The sequence below is a fragment of the Haliotis rufescens genome, unplaced genomic scaffold, assembly GCF_023055435.1.
Source record: "Haliotis rufescens isolate VD_foot unplaced genomic scaffold, xgHalRufe1.0.p SCAF_1, whole genome shotgun sequence".
NCBI classification, from domain to species: Eukaryota; Metazoa; Mollusca; class Gastropoda; order Lepetellida; family Haliotidae; genus Haliotis; species Haliotis rufescens.
In genome coordinates, this window is record NW_025963779.1 from 87,510,842 (window position 1) to 87,528,321 (window position 17,480).

Here is a 17,480-nt window from a genome sequence, read left to right on the forward strand (position 1 = left end):
ATTTAACTTTAGATGTACCAGATAGGCAACTTTGGATCTGTCAGGCAGGCAACTAGGGATCTGTCAGGTAGGCAACTGAGAATCTGTCAGATAGGCAACTGGGGATCTGTCAGGTAGGTAACTGAGAACCAGTCAGGTAGGCAACAGGAGATCTGTGAGGTTGGCAACTGGGATCTGTCAGGTAGGCACCTGGGGATCTGTAAGGTAGGCAACTGGGGGTCTGTCAGGTCGTTAACTTGGGATATATCAGATAGGCAACTCGGGATCTGTCAGGTAGGCAACTGGGTATCTGTCAGGTAGGTAAATGAAGATCTGTGAGGTAGGCACCTGGGGATCTGTCAGGTAGGTAACTGGGGATCTGTAAGGTAGGCAACTGGGGGTCTGTCAGGTCGTTAACTTGGGATATATCAGATAGGCAACTCGGGATCTGTCAGGTAGGCAACTGGGTATCTGTTAGGTAGGTAAATGAGGATCTGTGAGGTAGGCACCTGGGGATCTATCAGGTAGGTAACTGGGATCTTTCAGGTAGGCAACTGAGGATCTGTGAGGTAGGCACCTGGGGATCTATCAGGTAGGTAACTGGGGATCTGTCAGGTAGGCAAGCTGTCTTATGCCTCTGGCCTTGTAAGATATACCGAATCCTCCACATTGATGATTGATACATGAAGTTAAACTTGGTATCAGAGGATGTCTGAAGGCAGTCCATGTGGATCTGCAGTCGGTAGAATGGAGATTGTCTCATATCAGTTTGGGTGATTTGTGAATGAAGGATTTAGGGACAAGCCAGGTGTAAGTAGATGACTCAGTTGTTGGGCTACCCAGTGAGACAGCTTACGGTGCGTATCGGGGAATGATTTCTGTGTACAGCTGTCTGTGTCGTAACACAAGGACCTTTAGAAGCTGTGGTGTATGTTGTGATGTGCTGTACTAGGAGGATGTTTTCTTTTTCTCTTGGAACAACCCTCTGATAAATCATGTTGGCTGTCAAAAGTAGGAAAATTTGTTTTACATCAAATATGCAACTTGCTTAAAATGTGATTTGTTATAAAACTCATTTGAATTCATTTTAGCATATGAAATGTCTGCTATTTAATACAGAAGTTATTACATGTAAGAAGTGGCTGCTTCTTTGAAGGCAGTTCATTTGAATTATTCAGAGGGGATTTTGACATCAGGACTCATTCTTGTGGCTGTAATTAAGCAAGGAGCTATACTGCCACAGTGGAGGGTTAGAACCTCTAGATCATCGCTGATTCTTATTGAACAGTGATCTTTATCTGAAATATATTAAATTTGGTTTACTGTCACTTGAGGCTGAGGGGTTTTATTAAACAGAATTGTTGACATTAAGCAGACATATAGTTACACTCACAAGATTTGGCTCCCTGGTGTTTGCAGTAGACTTGATAGGGGACATGTCACCAAGCGGTTGTATTGATTGTAGGAATCTTGGGTATTGATTAACTCTTTATAGGATTAGTATGGTCTTGGAATTTCAATCAAATGTTGTTCATTTCGGCCTCTTTATAGTGTTGCGAGAGTAGCAGGAATCTACAGGATATGATTGATTGGGCTGACAGTGTTTCTGTGGGGAAGATGTGACATTAGCTCTGGTGTATTGATGTTACTGGGGCTAATGGCTTAATCATTATTTCAGATTGAAATCAGGAATTGTATGGATAGGAAAACTGAAAAAGAACTGAATGTTTAGTTCCACTGTGGGAAGACTTCAGTGGAGAGTGGGTGATGTCATGCTCATGTCAACTAGCATATTGGATTTGACTCAACAAGATTTGACGTTTCTGAATGTGGTCCTCAACATATGTACAGTTGCTGTAAGTTTTGTTTACTGATGCGGTCAGTGACGTGACCTGGGATGGAATTTATACTGCATTCAGCCGAGAGCATCTTTAGTATTAAAGGACCTTTAGTGACAGACAGTGTGAATGTCTGGTAGCACTGGGAGGAGTGTCTTCAGTGGACTGTGCCAGAGTATAAACAGTGTGTGTGTCTGGAGGCGGTCCAGTAGCTCTGGGAGAGTGTATAGTGGACAGTGGACAGTACCAGCACACGAGGAGAGGATTACAGTGTGTGAGTCCAGATGTCGGTCCTGTAGCTCTGGGAGAGAGTGTCTGGTGGATAGCACCTGCATGTGGGGTGACAATTACTGTGTATGTGTCCTGGGCTCGGTCCTGTAGCTCTGGGAGAGAGGAAAGTGGACAGTGGACAGGATTACTGTGTATGTGTCTTGGGGTCGGTCCTGTAGCTCTGGGAGAGAGGAAAGTGCACAGTTCCTGCATGTGGGGTGAGGATTACTGTGCATGTGTCCTGGGCTCGCGATGACAATCATGTGGAGGTACAAGGAGCAGAGAGTGTGGAAGCGTGTGACCAGCCTCCCGTCCATGAAGCCAACGGCATCCAGACAGTAAGTTAGCCAGGGACCAACCCGGTCCCATTTGCCACACCAACTGTTAGTGAGTATCAGAGTTTGACCTTGGCTTACAAAACCAGGGGTCCAGAGGAACCCCAATCATGTATTTAAAGGGTCCTGTATAGTAATGAAATGATGAAGTGTACTGTACTGGAAAATTTGATAATTACATTATTTACAGGACCTTTATGTTTCATGTCAAGAATTTGGCACAATGAATATCATTGTGCATCGCTTGGGAAGCAATATGTTTTTTCTCTGCGTCCATTCTTTACATTTGTGCCCATTTCTGTGTTGAGTGAAACCCTGGAGTACATTAGTTAGGTAAACAGTGTTCAAAATTATGAAGGGGCTGTGGGGTAGCCTAGTGGTTAAAGCATTGGCTCGTAACGTCGAAGACCCAGGTTTGATTCCCCACATAGGTACAATGTGTGAAGCCCATTTTCCAGTGTCCCCCGTAAAAGTGGCGTAAAACCATACTCACTCACTCACTCAAAATTATGAGCGAAGATGAAGGGCATTCAGTTTGTCTGGTGTAAAGGTAGCGTGAGGCCAAGTAGAACTTCAGACTTTTGAGGGAGGAAGGGAGGTGATGCCATGACCACAGTTTGGGACATCATTGTCCCCGTGTATAAAATAGTAGGTTTAATGGGTCGCTAGGTTCAAATACTGCGGAAGAAAATTCTGCCTTGACATTTTTGAGTCCTTCATTCTGATTGGTCCATCAGAGGTATCAAATCTATGTGAGACAATGATATTGCTGATGACCGCATAACCTTGAATGAAAATGCATGGACCTCCCGTCTATAGACCTTCATGACATCATAATAATGCTGTTTAATCTGGAACAAAACATTGCAAGGGTTGTTGCGTGTTCTGTTGGGGTGGGGGCGGTCGGGGAGCCTGGTGGTTAAAGCGTTCGCTCGTCACGCCGAAGACCCGGGTTCGATTCCCGACATGGGTACAATGTGTGAAGCCCATTTCTGGTGTCCCCCGCCGTGATATTGCTGGAATATTGCTAAAAGCGGCGTAAAACCATATTCACTCACTCACTCTGTTGGGGTGTCAGTTTGAAGAATGCTTATAGGATATCTGCCTACTTGATGTTGTTGTGTCTCAATGTAGTGGTTCACATGACATGGGGAATGTAGATTAACACCGATCTTCACTGATACCTGAATTCGCCCTTTCAATTTACTAAAAATGTTAAGCTCAACCGATGCCATGTTACTGATTATTTCCGCTGTAACCAAAGTGTTCACATTTGTTTTGTCGTTGTGTCATGGTAGAATGGAGATAAGCCTAGTATCTAGGGCTGGGACGAGTCCACATTTGCTACCCGAGTACCCACACCCCATTTACCTGACCCTACCCGGGTACCTGCTGTTGATGTCAAGAGATAGGTACAAAATGTCCGATTGGGATTGGTTTGACAGTAGCCCTGGCAGAATGTTTTTAGATACACGTATAAAACGATGTGGTCATGCATACACTGAATTTGACTGAAGTTTTAGCTTTGTTCAAACATTTTTAAGTCAGAAGGAACATGTTCATAGTCATGCAGAAATGCGAACATTAGAGACTAAAAATTGTCGTGTAACCATGTAGTTATATAGTGAATTTTTGTCCTGAAACAATATATCACGTGACTAACCACAGGTCCGGGTAGTCCTGTGGGTACCCGGGTCCTACTCAGTACCCACCCGACCCGGGTACCCTAGTTACACGTCCCAGCCCTACTAGTATCTTTACAATGTAGAGGGGAGGTCGGGTAGCCTATAGGTTCGCTCGTCACCCCTAAGATCCGGCTTCGATTCCCGACAATGGTACAATGTGTGAAACCCATTTCTGGTGTCCCCCGCCGTGATATTGCTGGACTATTGCTAAAAGAGGCGTAAAACTATACTCACTCACTCACTACAATGTAGAGATTTCTCACTTCTGCTGCAGAAATGTGACCATAAGGAAGCCCTTAGTCAGCGTAATACATCCATGTCACAATGAGAGATGAACTATTGTCATAGGAAAAAAATTAGGATCGTCTTTAACTTCTTTTGAGTAGTATTGAGAATGCCTGTATTCGATCAGTTATGAAGGAACAGTACAGAAATACAAGTCAGGGTTAGAAATCGACACTAGTCCTATAGTCCTTGCAAAACTGCCCAGCCATTTATAATGGTTTTTCTATATGTTATCATTGTAGGGACTAGTGGACAAAAAAAATTAGTTTCTACGCAACCTAAGAAAGCAACATTGGGTAATTATGCACGGTTATATGGCATTGGGTTTTTGAAAGTTTTCATGCATATTTTTATGTCAAAATTAATTGGATAATGGAGATTGTATTTGAAAGTTTTAATCAGATTCGCAGCATATTTGTGTCCTGGTGTCACGTTCTGTATATGACAGCAACTTGTACAGGCCGGGCCCTGACACACTCAACAGGAGGAAGACCATCTCGGGAACATCTTCATTACCTGTTCTGAAATATTAAAGGGTGTGTCTAAAGTAATAAGGCACAGACCTTGCATATTTCAGGACAGGTAATTAATCACTGTCCTAATTTCCCTGTCCACTTAATGTGTTGTCATGCTGGTAAACTAGAATACAGACGTGTGAAACATTAATGAGTGATCAGACGCGAGGCAAGTTGGATGTAAAACCAACCTAGGTTGTCTTCTCCTGTTTTATTATGTACACGATACAGTAAACTATGTTTATAACGAACACGCTTATAATGAACTGACCGATATAACAAACTTATTCCTAAGTCCTGGACATTTGTTGTATGTGTGCTTATAAGGAATTATGGTTATTACGAACTAAAATTAGTGGTCCCTTAGAGTTTGTTATAACCATAGTTTACTGTATACAAGTTAAACAAAGACAATTTCACACTAATCATGGGACCAAGATTGGATTAGGCACCAGTCCGTGGAACATCATCTTCCCGAGGCAAGTGAGTTAACTGACGATAAAAGTTCAGTTTCCACCCTTACCGAACTAGGCTGGTATTATGGAGTTAGATTTTGGCTGGACTAACGAGTCTATGCATAGTCCGGGCGGTCGGGTAGCCTAGTGGTTAAAGCGTTCGCTTGTCACGCCGAAGACCCGGGTTCGATTCCCGACAAGGGTACAATGTGTGAAGCCCATTTCTGGTGTCCCCAGCCATGATATTGCTGGAATATTGCTAAAAACAGCGTAAAACCATACTCACTCACTCACTATGCATAGTCCAATCAAAATCTCGGAACGAAATTGAAATCCTGTTCGTAAACTGCGATGCAGATTTTGGTCGATTTCAGGATTTGCAAAGCATGTGCACCGCCAACTCGTTGTCAACACATATTTTTCAAATCTTTTTCATGTTATTAATCAAGGTGCTAACATGATTTGATGCACTTCACGATGTAAGTCCCATTTTATCACAATATAGTTCCTGATTATTGATCAGATCATCTTGACTAGGCGCCGCCATTTTGTTTGAAGCAAATGCAAGTGATACAAGAGGAATCTGATAGGTCCATAGGAGAGACATAGAAGGGACATAACTCGTAATAGCCACTGGTGGCGCTACGATCGAGCCCAGGAATTCCAGCATAGGGCGGCAAGGGTGGAAACTGGACTTTTATAGTTAGTTGACTCTCTTGCCTCGGGAAAATGATGGAACATATACCAGTAGTCCTTCTCTGTATCTGTGCCATCTTATGTTGAACCAATAGTGTTGTTGTAATTAACTGATGAGGATGTGATGACTTATTCTCCAATTATATTAGTTAATCAAATTTTGTTAATCATGTTAGATAATACAATTAAGAGAAATTATGATTATATCATGAATCAATCATTAAGTGCTTTTTTTTAAACCAATCAGTCTTTAGTTAATGACCAGTTGCTAACATTGTCCTGGGTCTCGTGTCACAAAATGATCGTAGCGCTACAACTTCCGTAACTCATGTACTTTAACATAGACTATGACAGTCAGTATTGTCGCTTGTGAAGCAGGATCCATGGGATAGAAAAGGGGAATCAAGAACGAAATACGAAAGTGAAATGGGCCGCATCTCTTAATGCCCTCACAGCAAAGGTCGTCACAGCATCATCCTAATCTTATTTGTAATGATGACCACATCTTCGACCTGACATCATATGACAATGGGCTTGTACATTTAGTAAGAAAGAGAATACCTGCTCCAGATGGGTCCTACATTTCATAGTATGCTCAAAGGGACTTTTGTAAAACACCAAACTTCTCTACAAACTCTCTAACCTTAGAGCATTTTTGAAGGGAGAACTGTCTCTTTCTCCCTATTTCAATGGGGGGCACGGGTGGCCCAGTCGTCTAAGGCGCCGCGATTCGCTGTGCAGAGTTGCGTCCCTTAGGCACGCCAGAAACCTATGATTGTGGGTTCGAATCACGGTTCACCCCGATTATGTTTCTAGGTTTGTCAGCACCATACCCGTGCTCGTGGGTTTCACCGAAGTGGTAAACGTTTGAGACCTGCATCACTTCGGGCTTTCCTCCCACATTAAGCTGACACGCCGTGATATAACTGGAATACTTTTAAAAGCGGCGTTAAACCCAACTCACTCACTCCCTATTGCAATGGGCCTCCAAGTCACAGAACACTACAGATGTTATGCAGCTCTACATATCCTACTGTATTCCAGTGAATCATCTATCACTCAAGAGCTGTGTTCCCTCTGTGTGAATAATTCATGTAGTTCCAGTGTTGACTACTGAGACCGGGTAATGTGGTACTGTCAGGCACACACAGGGAGAACGCTAGCCACAGTCATAGGGATTTAAACTGATTGGAGGGGACTAGATGTTTTGATGTGTGACGTGAAGTAATTACTAGTTAGCACGAAAACATGGAGTAACCTCTTTGGGCTTGAAGTAAGTTTGTCTCAGCCTTTATCTCCAGTGAAATTGAACAAAGATTTTGACGACCATACTATATGACCAGAGGGCCCCAACTTACTAGTTAAAGGGTTCTTACAGGAAATATGAGAGTCCAGTAAAGTAATGAAATGGTGTTGTGTACTGTACTCTCAAATGTAAAAATTATTTGAATTACAGAAACTTTAATATATTCTTGTTAAGAATTTGGTAAAATGAATATTATTGTGCACCCTCGGGACACAATATATTATTTTTTGCAGCATCTATATATTTTTGCATACTGGAGGCACATTCGGCATCGTATAAAACCCTGTGTCATTGTCACGCATGTGACTACAAGATCACACATCTACCTATCCTCTGTCTGACACGATTATCACACATCTCCCAATGTCACACAACTAACACCAGTCTCAATGGTCCCCACGTCACCTCTTTGCATTTTATCTGAGCAGTTTTCCTGTAGACTTCTACTGTTCCATTCCCAGACAACATGTCTTGTCTGCCTTACCTGTGGTTTATGTATGGCAGGGTTAAGGGTTTCCAAACTGAAAGCTAGGGCTCTGCTGAAGACAGTAGCGTGTTTGTTTGTGTCATTAATCACATCCCTGTACTGACCTGCAGGCTCACAGTGACAGTGCGCAGTGTCGTAGGATAATAGTCAGAATATATCCCAGGGCACTGTCCTTTACTGCTAGCATTGTCTGTTTCTGTATTCATAGTTTGAGATACATACATGCTTTTGCTGTACTACAGAAATGTATAGAACTATAATAATAATAATAATAATAATGATTCATTAATAAATGATTAATAAATGATTATTATTATTAATAATAATAATAATAATAATAATAATAATAATTAATGATAATAATGGCATTTATTTGAGGCCATATTTCCACATGTAACAAATGTTATATTTGGGATATCACTTTCTCAGTAAATGGCATTGTGTTTTCTTATATTTCCACACCTCACAGGGACATGCTCAAAGCAGTACAATATTACCCTGGTCAATGGATCGGTGTGACGCAAATTTCATTCTCAGCTCCATGGGGAGTATACAATCCAAGCTGTCAATGGGGTGCTAGAAGGTTAACATTCACATTTCCATCTGATCCTACTGGGCACCAAAACACTGCCAGGTGAACAGAGGCATACTTCGACCAGAGTCATGTCACTTGCCGACGGAGACACCACATGTGATACACATGGTTCAGTGTGGGGCAGTACCAAACCCACAGAAACTCAGGAGTCGAGCAGCCGAACATGGTAAACCCATCCGCCTACTCTCCGTGACCAGCATTGCGACACTTGGCTGTGGCATCCCGGGATGAATGTATTACAGTAAAGAAGCAAATATTTCTTGAGTTTTGTTGTTATCTGTTGCACTGGTTCGTCAGACAGGAGGCAAAGTACAGTACTGTACAGGGAGTGGTATGTTTCAGCTTTGAGGACATATCATGTCTGGGAGAGTCCACCAGTCTGTCGGAGATCTCCCTGGATGGGAACCCCATTGCCCAGGATCAGTACTACAAACAGGTCGTCCTCCGACACATGCAGCAGATCAAACAGCTGGACATGAAGAGAGTCAGTGTAAGTATAGAGTCAGTGACTTCACAGTTGAAGTCACATCGGCAATATGTCAGCCATTTCGTTACAGTATGATGGACCGGTTGGTTTTACAACACACATAGCACCTTGGACATGTACTTCCAAGTATTGCATATATCCCAGTATTGCATATATCCCAGTATTGCATATATCCCAGTATTGCATACGTCCCAGTATTGCATATGTCCCAGTATTGCATACATCCCAGTATTGCATATGTCCCAGTATTGCATACGTCCCATTATCTGTGTCTGTATCCCCAGGAGGAGGAGCGGCGGATCGCCCTGGTGATGGCGAGGAAGGAGGAGGAGAAGAAGAGGGAGAACAACAAGATATCAGTCATGAAGGTCAGTTGGTGGTCAGGGGAGACAGTATCATGCTAGAATCCCCACAGGGAGACTAGCATGGGTTGTTGGGGACAAGATATCAGTCATGAAGGTCAGTTGGTGGTCAGGGGAGACAGTATCATGCTAGAATCCCCACAGGGAGACTAGCATGGGTTGTTGGGGACAAGATATCAGTCATGAAGGTCGGTTGGTGGTCAGGGGAGACAGTATCATGCTAGAATCCCCACAGGGAGACTAGCATGGGTTGTTGGGGACAAGATATCAGTCATGAAGGTCAGTTGGTGGTCAGGGGAGACAGTATCATGCTAGAATCCCCACAGGGAGACTAGCATGGGTTGTTGGGGACAAGATATCAGTCATGAAGGTCGGTTGGTGGTCAGGGGAGACAGTATCATGCTAGAATCCCCACAGGGAGACTAGCATGGGTTGTTGGGGACAAGATATCAGTCATGAAGGTCGGTTGGTGGTCAGGGGAGACAGTATCATGCTAGAATCCCCACAGGGAGACTAGCATGGGTTGTTGGGGACAAGATATCAGTCATGAAGGTCAGTTGGTGGTCAGGGGAGACAGTATCATGCTAGAATCCCCACAGGGAGACTAGCATGGGTTGTTGGGGACAAGATATCAGTCATGAAGGTCGGTTGGTGGTCAGGGGAGACAGTATCATGCTAGAATCCCCACAGGGAGACTAGCATGGGTTGTTGGGGACCAACTGTAACTAATACTAAACTAATACTTCAATAGAAACATCAACTGTCAGCCATGACCGGGGTAGTAATATGGTGTCATCATATTCCAATGACATAGATTATTTCTGACCATTTGTCGTGGTAGAGGTTCAATTATTTTAAGCACAGATGTTCTACATCTGTAGTATTCCTGGCTATGACATTAAAGTCTTCAGTCTGAACCCAGTTCCCTTGCTGCTATGTTGTGCAGGAGAAGCGGCGGATCGCCATCAACAACGCCAAGCGCCAATGGGAGACCATGCAGGGGTCGTTACTGTCGCGGACGGGGAGGCTGGTGTCGGGGCAGCGAGAACTCTACGCCAACCACATCGGCACCATCAACAACTCGGACTTCATGTCTCACAGTCCTGATGGAGATGATAATGACTCCATCACGAGGTGAGCAGTGCAGACAATAGGAACTCTTCTACAGACATTCTTCTTGGGTATTAAAACTGTGGAGAGTTATATCGATGGTATGTGGGTGGAGGCTTTCCTTCGACATCTCAGATAGGCTCTGCTTCAAAACTGACTACCATGAAACAAACATATGTATGGCAGTTTAACACTAGAAGTGTTTTTTTAGACTTTATATACCGTAAATCACGAAGTTAATGAGTCAAGAAATGATGGAAGTGCAGATCTGGAGTCTATGCATGCAGTCCAGTCTTTGAAAATTGAAATCACTTTTTATTACAAGAAGAAGACTGCAACTAAGAATGCCATGATACATACTTGGGTATTAGCAAATTGATTGATTAGCATTTACTTTTCTCACAAATTAAACTTCCCCGTTTGACATGATCTCTCCATAGCAATGTTGGAATGTTCAAGTAGGTCCACAGAGAATGACTGTTCCACAAATGTAAATGGTCAATCTTACATATTCATCGATGTTGTGGCTGGGCATTTTCACAAGGAGCATGAGATAACTTGACAAGTCATCACATCATCTCATTGTTGTCAGTGACAAGAGGATGACCAGTCGGCCTGGCAGTGCAAGAAGTAACATGACCATGGAGTTCTCCGGTGACGGGCCGCGTGAACGCCCTCGCACTAGCAGCAGAAGGGGAGACAAGACACAGGCAGTCCACAAGGAAACTATGCTCTTTGGGTGAGTGGATTATCTTCGAAGTTGACCCAATAGATCCAATGGTCGATGACGCCACAATTTACTGAGTTGCGTCATTTAGCCATAACAAGATTTGGTCATGTATCCTTGAATCGTCCTGGTCTGTTAGCTTTAAAGTTGTAAATATATATATCACATTGAGACATGAATAGACTGAGATACTGTTCGAAGCAGTGTTAAACCCAAATCACTTGCTCACATTCCCAATCACTACTTTTTGCCCCGTGTCATTCAGCTTACAGACCACCCTGATAGTGGTGTAGAGCTGTAGCTGTGACAGCTCATCTCGCACTGACATCCCGCACTGACATCCCGAACTGACATCCCGCAGTGACATCCCACATTGACATCCCTAACTGACATCCCACACTGACATCCCGCACTGACATCCCGAACTGACATCCCACACTGACATCCCGCACTGACATCCCACACTGACATCCCGCACTGACATCCCTCACTGACATCCCGCACTGACATCCCTCACTGACATCCCTCACTGACATCCCTCACTGACATCCCACACTGACATCCCACACTGACATCCCGCACTGACATCCCGCACTGACATCCCTCACTGACATCCCGCACTGACATCCCGCACTGACATCCCGCACTGACATCCCTCACCGACATCCCGCACTGACATCCCTCACCGACATCCCTCACCGACATCCCGCACCGACATCCCGCACCGACATCCCGCACCGACATCCCTCACCGACATCCCGCACTGACATCCCTCACCGACATCCCGCACTGACATCCCGCACTGACATCCCTCACTGACATCCCGCACTGACATCCCTCACTGACATCCCTCACTGACATCCCTCACTGACATCCCGCACTGACATCCCTCACTGACATCCCGCACTGACATCCCGCACTGACATCCCGCACTGACATCCCTCACTGACATCCCTCACTGACATCCCGCACCGACATCCCGCACCGACATCCCGCACCGACATCCCTCACCGACATCCCGCACCGACATCCCTCACTGACATCCCGCACTGACATCCCGCACTGACATCCCTCACTGACATCCCGCACTGAGATCCCGCACTGACATCCCGCACTGACATCCCTCACTGACATCCCGCACTGACATCCCTCACTGACATCCCTCACTGACATCCCGCACTGACATCCCGCACTGACATCCCGCACTGACATCCCTCACTGACATCCCTCACTGACATCCCGTAATGACATCCCGCACTGACATCCTGCAAGGAGCACAACAGAATAGGCCTTGAATTTGTCAGTGTTGTTTGTCGTTAAAATTAAAAGTGCATTGTAGAGGTCTTGGATTTGGCATCCATTGTTATTCTGCTGTTAAAATAGATCTAGTACAATTATTTTTCTGTCTGATAATGCCTGATCACATCTTGTAGCCAATGATGAATCCATAACTTGATTGGTAAACAACTAATATTGAAACATTGGTGCAGGAACTGCAATATTTAATGTTGTATTTGGATGTACACTGGGAACCAATCTGACAGTTTCACGAAGTAAGAACATCTTAATAAATCTGTTTGGGTTTAAGTCTTTAAAAGTAATCATTGCCTTGAAGGTTCTTTCTTAACTGAAGGTGTTAAGTATGCAAACTACAGCATGTATGGATCGTGTGTTTCAGGAAGTCCAACACAAACAATGGCAAGGAGCTGAGTAACCTGGCTGACCTCGAGGGCGACACGCTCACGTTGTACGGCCCACAGTCTCTGGAGGCACTGGACAAGAACTGGGGTATCCAGGCGGCCGGCACCGTCACATCCATGGTCTTTAAGTTTGTCGACTTTGAGGAAATTACCAAGCACCTGCACAAAGTTCGGACACGGTTTCCAAGTGTACAGGTAATTTGTTGGAGAGACTACGGGCATTGAAGGTTTATGATAGTCCATTGAGATACTATTGCAGTAGTAGTTTCACTTGATATCACATGTTCCCCTGGCTTTGTCCATGTTCTCACAGCCTGCGAGATTCAGGAGCCTGTTGGGTGGCCTAGTGGTTAAAGTGTTCGCCAATCATGCCAAATGCCCCAGTTTCAATTTCCAACATGATTAAATTGTGTGAAGCCTATTTTTGGTGTGCCTCATGATATTGCTGGAATATTGCTGAAAGCAGTGTAAATACTCACTCACTCATAGATTAAGTGAATTGTCCTCACAAAAATGATAAATTGCGAAGTATTGGTGTCTTATTGTATCATTTTATTCCATCAATGAAACTATTCTGGTATCAATGTCAATTATTTTTAAATTATTCATTTAGATTTTTAATCAGGACATGAACAATTGCTATACATCACTAGTAAGGATGAAACACGACTCTTAATTCAAAATTTAGAATTAAACAATATATCATGATACGTATCGCAATACGACCTTGTGCATCACAAAATATTGTCATACACTTTAAACTTCAAACACCCATCCCTAATATAGACCAATACTATGGAATCATGTAAATATGAGGCATGACAGTGACGCCTGTAGATATAGTCCCTCACCTGTATTTCCCAGACCCTGGTCTTCAGCTCCACCAACATCAACAGCCTGCAGCAGATCAACGCCCTCTCCAACATCCGGCGCATCGACAACCTCACCATCGACCTTGACGGCAACCCCGTCACCAAGTTCACACTTTGGAGAATGTACACCATCTTCCGCCTGGCTCACTTCTCCCTCAAGAAGATCAATGATGTCGAGGTAGGTGTGAATGTTACTGATGTTTCAGAGTTGCACACCATTCCACTTTATGATCTGTTAGGGGCACTGTTGGCAGTGTATGAAGATGCTGTTAGTGCAGTGTAGAGTTCCTTAGCCAGGGAAGCACCATTGAGAAATGTTTAGGAGCATTCATGTCTTCAAATAGACACTGAAGAGGGCTCTCAACTTCAGGGGCAGTGGGGTAGCCTAGTGGTTAAAGCGTTAGTCCGTCATGCCAAAGACCCGGGTTCAATTCCCCACATGGGTACAATATGTGAAGCCCATTTCTCGTGTCCCCCACCGTGATATTGCTGGAAGATTGCTAAAAGCGGCGTAAAACCATACTCACTCACTCACTCATGTTTGACTTCCCAGCTGGCATCCTGATCTAGAAGCACTAAGGGATGATTGATTTTCAGGAACTGGATTTACTTTTTTTAATCATTTGTTCCTGAAAATACTTTTGCTTTAGGCTTTGCCCCCAACTGTTCATTGGGCATGCTGGATTTAAAAAGGAATGTGTTGTGAAAAAGAATTATTCCAATAATCCGAACTTATACTTTCCACATTTTATTTTGATGTTGGTGTTAGTTGGCTGCTGTGATGATATGATTATCACCCTTGTACTGCTTCTTAGACAACAGAAGGTGAAATAATGTCATGGTCCTCCACTAGAAAACAAGATGTGTGTCTGTACATGTCTCACAATATCTGTAGACTGGAAGAGCATTAATGAACGCACAGAGCCGCTGTTGTATCGGTTACAAGACTTTACCTTTAATTCCAGGTCTCACCAACAGACATAGTAAATGCAGAGAAGCTGTTTGGTCCACTGTCCTTTATCATCGGGTACAAGACCCCCCAGCTAAGGTCAGAATTGAGGTAAGAAAATGGTATTGTGCGGGCAGATGGGGTGTAGTGAGGGAGTGATGGGGGGCTGGTCAGTCAGGGAGCGATGGAGGGGCAGATGGGGTGCTGGTCAGTCAGGGAGTGATGGAGGGGCAGATGGGGTGCAGTGAGGGAGTGATGGAGGGGCAGATGGGGTGCTGGTAAGTCAGGGAGTGATGGGGGGGGGGGGGGGCGGATGGGGTGCTGGTCAGTCAGGGAGTGATGGAGGGTGACAACTGTGCTGACCCCAGACAGTCTTTGTGTCTTTCTTTACTTCCCTGATAGTTGTGTTCTTGTTGAATCAGGAAAAAGGGGAGTATGTCCTATGAAGACAAGCCTCGCAAGTCCGGGGACAGCAAGCAGGCTCAGATAGAACTGGAGGGACGATCTCGCCTTGTGTACCTGGCACCTGGGGAGGTGACAACGGCCAATAAGGTAGGACACTCTGACATGAATGTTTTCATGTGGTCGTAACATGCACAAAAAACTTCACTGGTAATAGTGTAGGCCTTTTCTTTTAGTGAAAATGTTCTCATTGGTTTAACTTGCCATTTGATTGTGCAATATTTCTATTTTCAGGATAGTTCCAAGACACAGTTTGCCCGCAGTTATATCAATGAACTTACAAAAGAAGCAATATTTGCGGACAAGAAGCGAGCAGAGTTGCAGCGTCTGTGGCCCCAGATGTTCTACGAGATGGTCCAGAGCACGCTGTCCGACATGCAGGATATGAAGACCTACATGAAGAAGTGCACTGAAGAACTCGACAAGTCATAGCACCAGCCAGGGGCACAGTCTATCACCACCCAGACCATGGGCTTTCGCCACCCAGGGGCACAGTCTATCGCCACCTAGATCAGTCTTTCGCCAGGAACACAGGTTTATCACCACCCAGGGGCAGAGTCTAACACTACTTTGAAGGGCAATAATCGGAGAACAAGCAAAAAATGACCGTGAAACATATTGACATCCTACTATACTGTCCCCCTCCCCGCCCCCCTGGTCTGTCCCCCCCCCTCTCTCCTCCCTTCCCCTCCACTCGTCACCCTTTTTCAATGTCCCCCTTTTTCCATATCCCCCTTCTGTTTCATTCTATGCTGACCCCATCCCCCTACCTATCCTTGTCCCTATACTCCCCCACTGAGCTGTGATACTATAACATAGCAGCAGTGACTGTCATGATAAGTCTTCATCACCTTCTACTGAACCCCCTTCTCTCTACTCTCCCCTTCCATACCTCCGCCCTGTACTGCCCCCTCCAGGTGAGAGAGCATCCCCCTCTGCTCCCTATAGTCATGCCTTGATCTCATCCCAGCAGCTGTATCCACGACTCCAGCTCTCTGTGTACAAAGCACTGTCAACTTGTGAAATGGTGTGATGGCAGGAACTGTTTGCTTGCCTCTCAGGTGATCTCTGCAACTCTGTACATTTGTATGTTTGAACCTAACATAAGTCTTTCTCCTTGTCTAAGGCAAGATATTTAAATGGAAGTGTGTGTGTGTGTACATAGTGTTCACATATTGTTATGGTTTATGAAAGAAGACATGTATTCAATCGTTTGTTACTGAGTGGGAGTTTTAGTAACCAGGAACTGAAATATGCCAACCACCCCATTACCTGTAGTGTGAACTGTAGATAGACATTCCAACAGTGCAACTGACAGAACAAAGCGTGCCATGTTCCCAGTTTACCATGACTGTAATAATTGGTTTTGTTTTTATATCAAATGTAGGCACGTCATCCAATTGCAAAGCTCTTGTTACTGTTATGGTACTTTTGAAATGCTTCATCTTGGCAGTCTAGCCCAGTGATAGGAGTGTTTGTTCATCTGGCATGGAGTCCTAGATGTACCACATTCTCTCCTGATTTCCAGCCATATGGTTTTCTCCCCTTGGGATTCCAGGGTAGAGTAGTCCCCAGTACCCCATGATTGTCTCCCCTTGTGGGATTCCAGGGTAGAGTAGTCCCCAGTACCCCATGATTATCTCCCCTTGTGGGATTCCAGGGTAGAGAAATCCCCAGTACCCCATGATTATCTCCCCTTGTGGGATTCCAGGGTAGAGTAGTCCCCCATGATTAACTCCCCTTGTGGGATTCCTGGGTAGAGTACATCCCCAGGACCCCATACTCTTCTCCCCTTGAAGATTTCAGGGTAGAGTACATCCCCAGGACCCCAAGCCTACCCAATTTGTGATGGAGAATTTAGGACTGAAGACTGGGTTTGTTGCCATCACTCACAGGCCCAGACTGGAAATGTGCTGACTCTAATATCTGGGCCTCCAGACATAAGCCAGTGGTAAACCAGGCCTAACATGAGGCGATGTATAACAGCAGTCTGCAGAGAAGAATAGGTCCCCATCATACCATGGAAGTTCACAGCCAAAGTATGATTCAGAGACTTGGCCGATTGTGTGTCTTTGAGCCTGTTAACGTGGATCGTTGCTTGTGCTTTCAGTCCCTGTCTGGTCCTGACTCAGTAAAAGGCTACAGTATTGCTGAATGGGGCTTCACACACTCTTAAGGGGATGCCATTTTCTGCCTCCTGCTAAACATTGTAATTAACACTATGAGAGCAATTTGTCTGTCTAATAAGGGCAATCATTAACTGCTACATTGATAAACCTCATATTTGATCAAAGTGGTGTTTTAGGGACTTGAACCATATTTGCTGGGACTGCCAAATAAACAGAACCTAGTCTCCCTTTTAAAG

At 44.6% G+C, this 17,480-nt stretch overlaps 1 protein-coding gene across 10 annotated transcripts in view; it reads left to right on the forward strand.

Annotated features, from left to right (window-relative positions):
* The window catches only part of LOC124147073 (leucine-rich repeat-containing protein 49-like), a 69,892-nt gene extending 52,789 nt beyond the window's left edge, over positions 1-17,103 (forward strand). For all 10 annotated transcript variants that reach the window (XM_048402919.1, XM_048402923.1, XM_048402927.1 and 7 more), the window contains 9 exons: positions 8,789-8,936; positions 9,218-9,301; positions 10,242-10,429; positions 10,998-11,144; positions 12,811-13,027; positions 13,697-13,882; positions 14,670-14,764; positions 15,076-15,205; positions 15,350-17,103. In XM_048402919.1, coding sequence (XP_048258876.1) covers positions 8,789-8,936; positions 9,218-9,301; positions 10,242-10,429; positions 10,998-11,144; positions 12,811-13,027; positions 13,697-13,882; positions 14,670-14,764; positions 15,076-15,205; positions 15,350-15,547 — 1,393 coding nt within the window. In that variant the 3' untranslated portion in view covers positions 15,548-17,103. The remainder of the gene's footprint in view (positions 1-8,788; positions 8,937-9,217; positions 9,302-10,241; positions 10,430-10,997; positions 11,145-12,810; positions 13,028-13,696; positions 13,883-14,669; positions 14,765-15,075; positions 15,206-15,349) is intronic.
* The last annotated feature ends 377 nt before the right edge of the window (positions 17,104-17,480 follow it).